The 12,645-nt window shown below is 36.8% G+C and overlaps 1 protein-coding gene across 3 annotated transcripts in view; it reads left to right on the top strand.

Moving 5' to 3' along the window:
* The window catches only part of HYCC1 (hyccin PI4KA lipid kinase complex subunit 1), a 51,390-nt gene that overhangs the window by 26,927 nt on the left and 11,818 nt on the right, over positions 1-12,645 (top strand). For all 3 annotated transcript variants that reach the window (XM_068405217.1, XM_068405216.1, XM_068405218.1), the window contains 7 exons: positions 715-894; positions 3,773-3,853; positions 4,273-4,388; positions 4,715-4,810; positions 9,458-9,574; positions 10,319-10,406; positions 10,939-11,098. In XM_068405217.1, coding sequence (XP_068261318.1) covers positions 715-894; positions 3,773-3,853; positions 4,273-4,388; positions 4,715-4,810; positions 9,458-9,574; positions 10,319-10,406; positions 10,939-11,098 — 838 coding nt within the window. The remainder of the gene's footprint in view (positions 1-714; positions 895-3,772; positions 3,854-4,272; positions 4,389-4,714; positions 4,811-9,457; positions 9,575-10,318; positions 10,407-10,938; positions 11,099-12,645) is intronic.

Consider the following 12,645-nt stretch of genomic DNA (forward strand, 5'->3'; position numbering starts at 1 on the left):
GTTCATTAAATCCAGAAACACAGTGCAAGCTGATTGCTTAATTGTTTTTACATCTTTTTTTAGCTTGTTCTGACTCAATGTATTACTTCCAGTTCAATGCATTACTTCCATTTATATCAGCTTAACAAATTAGATAGTAAAATTACTCTTGAGACTTCCCATTTCTGCCTCAAACCTATAAATACATTGAAGTTTCTAGAAGATTTTAATGAGAGTGGAAAAGTGAACTAATTCTGCTGTATACTAAGTTATTCTAATACTTTGAATTTGAGTGTTATGTTGCTTTTCTCACTTTGTGGGTAAAAACTTTGAACAATTTATGTGTACACTGTTGAGCTCTAGAATAGCAAGACCTTTTGTTCAGGTACTTTTCCTGTATATTAGAGATATTGAGGGCATGGTATGAGGTGTGGTGATAACAAATATCCTCTATTTATGCCTTTGAGGCTGGAGGAAGAGAGGCAAAAATGAGAGAAAGGAGCCATTGGAATTCTTTTTTCACATGGGATGGAAGGCTCTACTTTTATTATCTGAAAGTATGTTATAAGGGATGAAAAGTGTATAAGGTAACTTGGGCAGTTATTTCATCAGTCACTCCCTAATAGCTAAAATGTAACATTTATCAGTTTACAGTTTTGTCCAAAGGATTGATCCATGCAAAATTGCAGTTTCTTGTAATGTTTTATTCATTCACAATTGTAATTTATATTTCAGCTTCTGGAGCCAGTTTGCCATCAGCTCTTTGAGTTCTATCGCAGTGGTGACGAACAACTGCTACGATTTACGCTGCAGTTTCTACCAGAATTGATGTGGTGCTATCTTGCTGTCTCAGCCAGCAGAGATTTGCAGAGCAGTGGATGCATAGAGGCTCTTCTCTTAGGAGTTTATAACCTGGTTTGTATTGGCATGTAATTATTCAGACCTAAAAAGATTAGTGTGCTTTTAGGTGATACTCTGGAGTATTTTACTGGGGAATAATTAACAGTTTTGTTTCAGAATTGCAATTAAGTGATTGAGTATCTCGGTTTTGACTCTTCACATTGGTGTCCTTGTCAGAAATCTGCAACATCATCTTCTATTCTTTTATTTTGGTGAATATTTGCTCTACTCTTTTTGTGGTTCCTGGAAAGTGTTAATGCACTAATTGCTGAAGGAGCCAAAGGAGTCCTCTTAACTTTTTTTGTTACTTAATTCTTGGTATGTTGATTAAACTTACATTCTGCTTGAGAGCCTTTAGAGGCACTACTTTTGAAGTGGTTGCCCATATTTTCTTGGGTATTTTGATTATTTTGACTAGAAAACACAAAAAAATCACTTTCAACAAATTCTTAGTACCCGACTGCTGAACAGATTGCTTTGCTTTGAGAAACTAAAGGTCTCCGTTCATTTTGTAATAACCTTGATATCTTTTTTATATTTTGTATGAAAAGATACTGTTTGTTAGTAAATTACTACTTTGAAGAACAGAATTATGAAGGAAACTTTAAAAGCACCATATTGTATTTATGTGTTTAGTCTTTTAATGGCTATTATAAAAAGCTCAGTGTTACTGAGTCCATTGGGATTCTCTTCAGTGTAGTTTGTATGTTCTGGATATTTTAGGAAGGCTTTTTGGGAAGTGAAACAGTGATGAACCTCAAGTCTCCTCTTCCCATTCTGAAAATCTGGAGAAGGCAGCTCCCATCCTTCTTCTAAAAATAATCGCAAGTGTCTTTACCAAGCAAGTGAAAACATGTTTTCACCCAGAATTCTACTTAAAAAGACCTGAGCCCATATAGTCAACTCTTCTTTAGGCAGAGTAGAGGCTTCATGTGCTTTCTGTGTGCTTAGTTGTATCTGAGAAGAAAAACTTCCTGGAAAGCATTTGGTATATCTTATACCTTAAGTCAATTCACTCCTTTATTTCCATGTTGAAGTCATCTAAGTTGGTGGATGTGGCTATAATCACTTGTCAACATCTACAGTTAAGCTTGAAACCAATCCAGTAACGTCTTCGCGTAGCTATGAACAGTTTCTTCCTCAATTAGTAACGTAGCTGTTCATCTTCAGCTGTTTGGGGTCAGAAGAATTTTACAGCAGGCTTCTGCAGGAAGCTGTAAATCAACCTGATTTTTGGAAACATTTATTCCCCCCACCCCCTTCTGCTTTAAGACGTAATGAATGCTTATGCTAGAGTAATGCCATGTTACTTATGCTGACTTCTTCCCTTCTGTGGATGTTGTATAAAATTTGTAACTTAATCAAGATGGTACTGTTCTTCAGTATACAAGGTTGAAAAGGTAGTAGGTGACCTGCTTAGATACTTAATTTTCTCTTTAATCAGCTACTTTTTTTGAAAATCAAGAGGAAAGATATAACCTAATACAAACAGTAATCCTTTTGTAAATATGTATGGTGATCTCTTGGAACTTGAGGGAATTAACATGCTCAAGAGTCCTGCACTTTTTTACTGAAGGAAATTGAAAAATTAAATATTGCTCAGAATAATTTTAAATTCACTACATTGTCAGGGCTATGGAGTTATTGTGGCTGAACCTTGAGATCATGAACTGGTTTGTTCTGCTGTCAGCTTGGAGATATACAGTGGTAGTGCATGCTGTTGATATTTTTGGCTTTCCTGGCTGTAGGTATCAGTTTTTTTCAATATGCTTCAGATCTTGAAATGGACTCCTGAAATTTAATTACAAATCTGATTACATGAAGAGTCAAAATATTGATAGTTTTAGATTTTAAAAGTTTGTATGTAGCCAGTTTGTCTTCCCTTCTCCTCCCATATATTGAGGAAACTGTTTTCCACATGGATGCAGAAGCAATATTGAAAATTAAAGTATGAGCAGTTTATGTGGAGAATGGAGGAGCTGTGTAACTCTTCAGACAGAACAGCTCTCTATGCCTTTTTGATACGTCTCAGTCTTCCTTTACCACTTCACAGTCTATTTTAAGACATGAGTTTTAATAATGACTATGTGAAGTTAGTCCTTCAGCCTTCCAAGTCATGGGTGTTAGGAGACACTGAAGCTCCTCTCTAATCTCTACCTTTGGATAGATGAAATCTGCTGCTGAAATTTAGGAAAAAAAAAAAAAAAGGTTCTTGTGTGTGTGGTGTTGGTTTTTGGTCAGGTCTGCTTTGGAACTTCTGCAGTTTATTTCAAGTACTTCAGTGCTCTTCTGTGATACGCAGGCATGTCTTTTTTTTTTTTTTGCCTTACCCATTAGTCTTCCACTAACTTACAGGAATGAGAAGTCTGCCAACATACTGCTGTGGTGGTATTATTAAACTTGGGCTTTTGCAAATACTATGATGTCTGCTAGTATCAAGCCATATGAGGCTGCAATCATTCCAGAGCTATAATATTTCCAAAACAAAGTACTTGTAGAGACATTAGTTGATGGGTAAATAGTTTTCAGAACAGAATTATTGAGTGTTAACTTTCACAATTAGTAAATAGTGTATAATTAAACAAACATAACGCTGTTTAAACATATTGAGATTTCCAGTTAGTGTTTTTTAAAGTGGACTATGTATACAAATGCATGTGCCCTTTGCTAAGTCATTTGAATAGTTTTCAGAAACAAAGCAAATGCACTGTGATAGAAAGCAAATACAGAGATGATTTCTAGCTTGTAGCTTGGATTGTTACAGTATCTCTATCTGTCCCTATAATAATTGATTGGCTTTCTTTCTCCATTCAGCCCCATTCAGCATTTAACATTTTTGAATGTCTGGTTTCTGTAGTACAGCATAACCCTTGGTATCTCCTGTCTTTTTCAGGAGATAGTTGACAAAGAGGGACATAGCAAAGTGCTGAGTTTCACAATTCCATCTTTGTCCAAACCTTCAGTCTATCATGAAGTAAGTGACATCTACAACATAAAGTTGTTACTGATTGAGAAAGGCAGTATGCTTTGGGGGCCTGTTTGTTAAGAATAAAAGTGAAAAGTAGTTTTAATGTGTTGCATGTGATGACATAGGAACGTATTTCTCAGTCTTCTGAGTGCCACTAACTGGTCTCTGAGGCCTCTTCAAGACTGAATAGTCATAACGCTGCAATATCCATGCATCAACTATGTCTTTTTTTTTCCTATTCTGAAGCCATATACCTTATCTGGTGTAAAATAACTTATCAAATCTAAGACAGCTAAGCAGTCAGATAACCTTAAGCCTGTTGAAAATTTATGTACAAGTATGGTGATGATGATTGTTGTCTATTTTCACATGCATTGTAGCAAGACTTCAGTTGGACATGTTTTGAATGACCCTTTTTCCTTTAGCCTTCCAGCATTGGCTCCATGGCTCTCACTGAAGGAGCTTTATCACAGCATGGTTTGTCCAGGGTTGTATACAGTGGACCTCATCCTCAGAGGGAGATGTTAACAGCACAGAACAGGTGAAATTGTATAATAGGATTTTGCTTGAGAAACACTAATCAGTCGTCTTATAATTTTTAATATAGTTGTAGACTGAAGGTGGATAGGTGTATGCTGTGTTTTGTGGTGGGTATTTTTTGTTTGTTTTTAAACACATGTAAATATAGATGCAGAAAGACTAGCAGTGCATATTACTAGATGAAGAGGAAAAGCTTAGAGATTGTCAATTTTATTGACAGGAAATACCAGATCTGTTCAAATAACTCTTGCAAATTTCTGTGTAAAGTTGTTTTCTTGTCAAGAATAAAATTGGTAACGTTATTCTAATGTTTCTTGTAAATCCCAGGTTTGAAGTACTGACTTTCCTTCTGCTCTGTTACAATGCTGCCTTAAGCTACATGCCTGCAGTTTCTCTTCAGTCTTTGTGTCAGATTTGTTCAAGGTAATTTCTGTAGGTTGTTTATACTTAAAATGGCATTTTCAACCTGAAATGCAATCAGTTTGAATTTTTTTAAAAAAAAGCTTCAGGTTCCCAAAAGCTGCTTGTAAACTTGACTTTTTTTCATAAGTGTTTACAGCTGCATTATTTGCTTTTAAAGTATCTCTTTTATAACTGGGTTGAGATCTCAAAATGGGGAAGCAATGACCTGGCTTATATGCGGTGCTGTTAAATGGAGAAGTCAAATCAAGGGTACTGTTTGTTTTTAATCAAAGTAGTTGTAGGTGTGTTAACTAAATAAAATCGGAAATGTCTTCTAAATTCGTGGTAAGTTTTATGTTGCAAACTTACTGAATATATTTGGATGCTGTGCAAGTTGAAACTTTCTTGAAATTATAGTAGATCTTGAAACTAGAAATAAATCCATTGTTACAGATACTTTGGGTATTTCCAAAATCTGCTGTTACTTCAAAAAAAAACCAAAACCAACCAAACAACCAAAAAAAAAAACCCCCAAACACCTCAGCTTTAATTACAGTGTCTATTTTTGATCCATTTCTTTTTTTCAAAGAGGAAGAATTGGTATTAAACATGTCTGTCTCTAGATTTTTGAAAGTGGACTTTGGGTTAAGGAAAAAATTAGAATGCTCTTGTTAACCTAGGAAATCCAAGAGAGACCTAGAAGTCAACCACAGCAACTTTTTACCAGACATAGTTCCCAGGTTCCTCACACAAACAAAATATGGTAATGGATGCCTGTAAGATTCTCTCCTCTTCAGAGGAGATGAGAAGGCATCGGGGTCTTTACAAGATCTTTGTTAGGTATACTGGTCTAAAATTTAAGGTAGAAAATATCTAGTAGCTAGCGATTGTGGTCAGGAGACTGATGTTGCTTATTCTGCTTCATTAGGTTTTGATTGTATTTGGGATAAATAATTTTTAACAAGCCTCCAAAAAAACCCATGCAAATTACCAGCAGATGCAAGCAAGTCTTTCTACTTCAAGGTGTTGAATGTTTGGATACCGAGTTATTTGATACTATACAATTTGACTTTTATCTCAGTTCATCATTCCCTACTGCTTTTGGCATCCATGTTTCTCTGCTTACTGAAAATCATGCCCTGACAGCATTTTAGGGATTCAAGGGAATATGTGTCAGAAGCCCAGAATATCTTTCAGTATCCTGTTTGGATGTGGTGCTGGCAAAATTCTCAGAAGAATCTATAGAATAACTGCTTTAATTGGGTTGAGCAGTATTGAATTTAGGTTTCTTTTGGAAGATCTGTATGAAAGCCATCTACAACAAATGTGCTTTCTTCTGGTAAGTCTAATTCAGTTTTTATGACTTTTCTAAAGAAGCAAAAGCTTCTAGTACTTCTTATTTACAAACATGAACTGTAAATGTGACAATTGCAGCACAAAATGTTTTGTGCTGATCTCAAGTGTTGTAAATCCAGATTTTTTGCATTTGGGCATCTTCAGTTTCTAAGCCTCTTTTCATAAGAATATTATCTTCCTCTGATGTGAAGCGAAGCAGTTCTGCTGATGTCATTCTAGCCTTTTTAGAGGAAGTAACAGATTAGAGCTTTTTAAAACTAATCAATAATGGCATTAATAGAGGGTCTGTATTAAGGTCTTTTCTATATAACTGTTAGTGTTAACTGATCACATTCCTGGTGTGAGTTCACTGTTTCCTCCCAAAATATTTACTGTATCCATATAGAGTAGCATCTAGTAAATGCATAAATATGTACATTGGCATAAAAATGACCTGGTTATATGGTTTTTTTTAATGGTTTAAACTGGACACTTCCTTGCTGCTGCCTCCACCCCTCAGGCTTTACACAACACTGAAATGCTTATTATTTTAGTGGATTATAAGTGTCATTTTTGAGCCACATCACTGGTAGAAATTATGGACTGTCTGGAACTAAAGTGTTGCCCAGGTTGCATAATAATAGCCTCTTCTGGGGGATAAAGAGGAGGAAAATGGGATGGGATTTTTGTGAGGGAGTTATTCAACCCAGTTAATTTCAATATCTGGCTTGGGTGGTTTAGGACTAGGTAAGAGTCAGAAGAACGGCTTGCTTTCTTTTAACTTTTACCATGTATGGCCGGAATGAAATATGAGAGGATGAACTCGTTTGGTTCCAAAATCTGAAGCATATTTAACAGAAGAGTCAATTTGATTCACTTAACTGGAAGTAAGATTTTTGTTTTAGCTAGCTGTGCATATACATTGCAGGTGAACTCTGTGTATTTTAAGATAGAAATTTATCTGCATCCTGGTTTCAAAAAATTTAGAGTTTTAAGCCATTTGAGTAGTGAGACACAAATCACAATGCAGTCTGAAGTAATGTATTCCTAACAATAATAAAAGCGGAGTTTAAAATCTGAATGAATAAGCAAGGAGTACTTAGTCTGTGCTTCTGGCCAACAACAATATCAAATTTAGGGGAAAACTTGCAGTTAGTTATAAATTAACATTTGGCTACTCTTGAAAATTGAAATTCAAAACTAAGCAAAATTAATTTTTTTTTTTTTAGAAATATGGTTTTGAACTGTTGAATTCAGTCACTTAAATCTTGGTTTAGGCCAATCTGAGAAGTTTGCATTTAGGGTTGTAAATTTCAGTGAGAATCATAACTAAATACTGATGCTCAAAGCAGCAGTTGACTAACTCTATAAGTGGCATCACAAGCCTAGGGTTTATGGAATTACCTTCAATACCAGATGAGTGCATAGAGGGTAGTTGTCCTATACCTATAGGTATCTTAACCTCATGAAGGTCAACAAAGCCAAGTGCAAGGTCCTGCACCTGTGTTGGAGCAATCCCTGACATCAGTACAGACTGAAGGATGAATGGATTGAGAGCAGCCCTGCAGAGAAGGTCTTGGGGATACAGTGCAATATGCACTTGCAGCCCAGAAAGCCAATCGTATCCTAGACTGCATAAAAAGAAGTGTGGCCAGCAGGTCGAGGGAGGTGATTCTGCCCCTCTACTCAGCTCTTGTGAGACCCCACCTGGAGTACTGTGTCCAGCTCTGGGGTGTCCAGTAAAAAAAAGACGTGGACCTCTGGGTCCAACAGAGGGCCACGAAGATGATCAGAGGGCTGGAGCACCTCTGCTATGAAGACAGGCTATGTTCAGCCTGGAAAAGAAAAGATTCCATGAAGATGTTATTGCAGCCCTTAAATATATATGAGAGAGGTTTATAAGAAAGATGAGAGGGGCTTTTTACCAAGACGTATAGTGACAGGACAGGGGGCCAGTGTTTTGAACTGAAAGAGGGTAGATTTAGATTGGACATAAGGAAGAAATTTTTTACAATGAAGGTGGTGAGACACTGGAACAGGTTGGCCAGAGAAGTTGTGGATGCCCCATCATTGGAAGTGTTCAAGGTCAGGTTGGATGGGGCTCTGAGCAACGTGGTCTAGTGGAAGATGTCCCTGCACATGTTAGAGGGGGTGGAAATAGATGATCTTTAAAGGTCCTTTCTGACCCAAACCATTCAATGATTTTTCCATTAATAACACCTCATAATATTTTTGTTTCCTTGCATGTTGTCACTAGCATGGCTTCCTATCTTTCCTGATGAAGTGTTTAAAATATTTTTGTTGTGGTTTTTATTTGGAGATACAGTGGTATCAGCATGAAGAGTCAAATTTAGATTATACTGAGTGCAAAGTGCATACTGGGAGAGTTGCTGAGCCATAGAGATCCTGGGGGCACTGTCTGCTTTCTTGATTTTTTTAAGTAGCCAAAGCAGAAGTTGAGTTGCAGGATAGAGAAGGAGAGGAAAAAAGTGCAGTAGGTTAGTGGCAAAGTTAGTATTGATAAAAAAAGGCTCCTCAAATCTCTCTATTACAGATGTGATTTGAAAGGTACTACAATAGAATCTTAACTCAATTTTTTTTTCTGGAAAAAAAATAGATTTAAGAGGAGTTTTACAAGCTCTCTGGTATTGAAGCTGAATAATTGAAGCTTTCTGAGACTAAACCTTCTAGTCTATGCTTTGGAGAAGGAAATTCTTTGATTAATGTCATTAAAGGTCATTCCAGAAGTCCAGTAATAGCCAATGAATTGAATATTTAACTATTCAATATATTTGATTTCCAAAATGTTTTGACTACAGAATCTGATGTGGAATTTAGTTCAGAACTGAATTCTAAAGCTGATTTTTACTGGATTTTAGAGTAGTTTTGTGAATGTGACACTTCTGGTGTCTTTGCTTGAAGACTTGTATGCAACTTCCATATTATATGCAATGACATGCTGCTGTCTGTAATATTAATAGTTGCTATGCTGCTTTATTTCCTTAAAGACCATTAACTTGTTTTTTGTCTGTTCTGCAGCAAACACGTGGATTCAGAATGACTTTTACTGGTAGTTTTCTTTCATGTTCCACTGTAGTATAAATGTAACATGAGTGTCTAGGATATCTCTGGTTTGAAGGATTTGAACTGTGCCAGTAGAGACATACCCTTCTTCCATGACAAGAAATAATCTGCTTCAGCACAGGGTTGTTGTTGGATACCTTCCTGTGGGTCTGTTGTAGTTAAAATGTATGCTAAACACCTAGCTTTGTAGAGTTCTGTACAAAGGTGGTTCTACATTATTTGCTAATGATAAATGCATGATTTCTTTAGAATTTGTGTCTGTGGATATCCTCGCCAACAAGTGAGAAAGTACGAGGGAGTCAACAGTAGGATTCCAGTTTCATCTGAATTCATGGTGCAAATGCTAACAGGGATTTATTATGCCTTGTAAGTCGTGTTTTTTTTTTTTAATATTTATACAAAATAAAGAAATGTCAGCTTAATTTCTACACTCATTTAGGCATGCTACCTTTGAAATGTATTGTTTTCTAGTGGACAGATGCTGTGTCTAGCAATAAGGTCCTCAGGAAGAGAACATAGTTCTCCAACTAGTTAGCTGAAGTTACCAGTGTCATATTGGGGAAAGAGGGTTAGAACAACACTTAATAGGTACAACTGCTGATGTGAAAAAATCTTTTAAATCTTTTTCCAGCTGTTGTCTGCTGTCCACATTTTTGCCTGCTTAGTTTTTACATCAGTCTAGTTAAGGAAGAAAGGTCTTCTCATTCTTTATCTGAAATGCTGATGTCATTTACCTTTTGATAGTCATGTTAATATGTGAAGCTCTCTTAACCAAAATAGAGACTAGTAACACAGGAATACTCAAAATGTGGAGTAATATTAAAACAATCCTGTTGGAATTTCAGAATATTTCATGACTAGCTGATCAATAACTAATGACATAATTTTTAAACTGCTCAGGGCGGGCAGTGAAAATAAAACTTTGTCTCCATGGATGCTACTTCAGAATAAGTTCTCTAAATAGCAGGCTTACTGCTAATGAACACAAGTAATTCAACTTCTCTGAATTGAGCTCTCAAGGAATACTAAATCTGTGCAGGTTATGTGACCAAGAAGGTTCATCAGTTGATATATAGATGCTTATTATTATGTATATATTTACCTTTGTAGTTATAATGGAGAATGGGATCTGGCTCGTAAAGCTATGGATGACATTTTGTATAGAGCACAGCTGGAACTGTATCCAGAACCTCTGCTGGTAGGTGTGGTATTTCAACATTTTTTTGAGTAGAATTTTTAGTCTAGGAAATCCGTCCTGTGAACATCTGTGATGTGACATCACACCAGGAACCTAAATCCCATGAGGTCTGTGTGGCTGTGCTCATGTGAATAGCTAGATCTGCAAGTGTACACACACGTGCGCAGGTATTTTCAGTGTACTTAGTTATTTTGTCATCTTGACTAGTGAACAAGCTATTTTCAACAGAATGCTTCTAAGTCTTGAAAGCTTAGATGATAGTGTGGAAGCACTCTGAAGTTCATGTTAAGTAATAGCCAAATCTTTAAACTGGAAACTTTGTTTTAAAGGGTGGCAGGTATTAAATGTAACTTAGTTCTGAGAGGTAATTGCAACCAGCATTCTTTATAACCTGTGCAAAAAGCTAGTGTGATTTTTGACATTAAACTGGAATTGTACACAGTATTCTTGGTGTCATTAGAATCCCCTGGCAGAATTCTTCTAAAATTTGTTTCTTCATGTTAAGAACATTACTGCATCTTTTCTGTTCTAGGTTGCTAATGCAATAAAAGCTTCACTGCCTCAGGGTGCCATCAAATCTAGTAAAGAAGGTACAAGATGCATTCAGGTTGAAATTACACCTACTTCATCCAGAATATCAAGAAATGCTGTGACTAGCATGTCTATCCGAGGTCATAGATGGAAAAGGCATGGTAAGAAACACATTTTGCAATGAATCCTCAGCTTTTTACATGAGTTCAAAATAACATTGAGAATTTTGCTATTGCACTTCTTCATTGCGAGTAAGCAAGCAGCAGTTTGGAGGTTTTTATTTTTTTAACTAGTGAATGAACTTAATGCAGTTCAGATGAAATATATTCTTTATTTCCTTAATCATGTTTAAAAAAGAAAAAACACACACAAAAAACCTTTTTGTTAAAGGGAGCTGTACAAAGTTGTTGATTCTTTAAAGAGGCCAATGTTCCTGTTTTCTTCTGAAAGGGGTGTATGGTATCTGAATCAAAGTGAATATTCAACAGCTCTACCACAGAACCTCATCTATCTTAAATTACTTAAATGAAATTCAGATTTAAGGGTAGAGGGATAAATTACTATGTTTTCGTGTCATGGTTTGACCCTGGCCAGCAGCTAAGTGCCGCACAGCTGCTTGCTCACTTGCCCCTGGTGGGATGGGGGAGAGAATTGAAGAGTAAAAGTGAGAACTTGTGGGTTGAGATAAAGACAGTTTAATAGGTAGAGCAAACACCGCACATGCAAGCAAAGCAAAACAAGGAATTCATTCACCACTTCCCATGGGCAGGCAGGTGTTTCGCCATCTCCAGGAAAGCAGGGCTCCATCACATGTAATGGTTACTTGAGAAGACAAATGCTGTAACTCTGAAGGTCCCCCTCTTCTTTCTTCTTCCCGCACCTTTATATGCTGAGCATGACATCATATGGTATGGGATATCCCTTTGGTCAGTTGGGGTCAGCTGTCCTGGCTGTGTCCCCTCCCAACTTCTTGTGCACCCCCAGCCCACTTGCTGGTGGGGTGGTGTGAGGAGCAAAGGCCTTGACGCTGTGTAAGCACCGCTCAGCGATAAGAAAAATATATCCCTGAATTATCAACACTGTTTCCAGCACAAATCCAAAACACAGCCCCATACTAGCTACTGTGAAGAAAATCAATTCTATCCCAGCCAAAACCAGCACATTTGGGCAAACTAATAAAAGGGCTTTCACAAAGTAGAGCACAGGTCTGGGCTGAGAAGTAGAAAAAATGGTGCCAAATGTACTGCAAAAGGAGAACATTATATTCCACTTCTACCATCTTCAGATGAGGAGAGAGCTGCTGGACCAGCGATCAAAATTTGCAGTGGCTGCCTCTGCTGTCCTTGTAATTCTGATGACAGGCTAAGCGAGTGAGTGTAGATAAGAATGCTCTTTCAATAGATTCAATAAAGATTTTGAAGTAGCATCATAAAAATTTCTGTATTATGTGTACTCTATGAGCTTTTGTAGTATCTGAACAGTTCGGTTGGAAAAATACTGCCAAGTTACTTGTAAAGGACTGAGAGGTAATTCAGATAAGTGCTGAGAAAATTATTTATAAATATGCTGGTAGAAGATGACTTTAAAATAACGATAGAGCTTTCTGAGCAGTAATGATACATATTGGTGGTAGTAGTACCAATAGTAAGCTGCCAGAGGGGGTGAGGGGCAAAGAAAGGTAAAATAACCAAATTTCTTTTCAGTTGAT

The sequence above is a fragment of the Nyctibius grandis genome, chromosome 7 (assembly GCF_013368605.1).
Source record: "Nyctibius grandis isolate bNycGra1 chromosome 7, bNycGra1.pri, whole genome shotgun sequence".
Classification (NCBI taxonomy): Eukaryota; Metazoa; Chordata; class Aves; order Nyctibiiformes; family Nyctibiidae; genus Nyctibius; species Nyctibius grandis.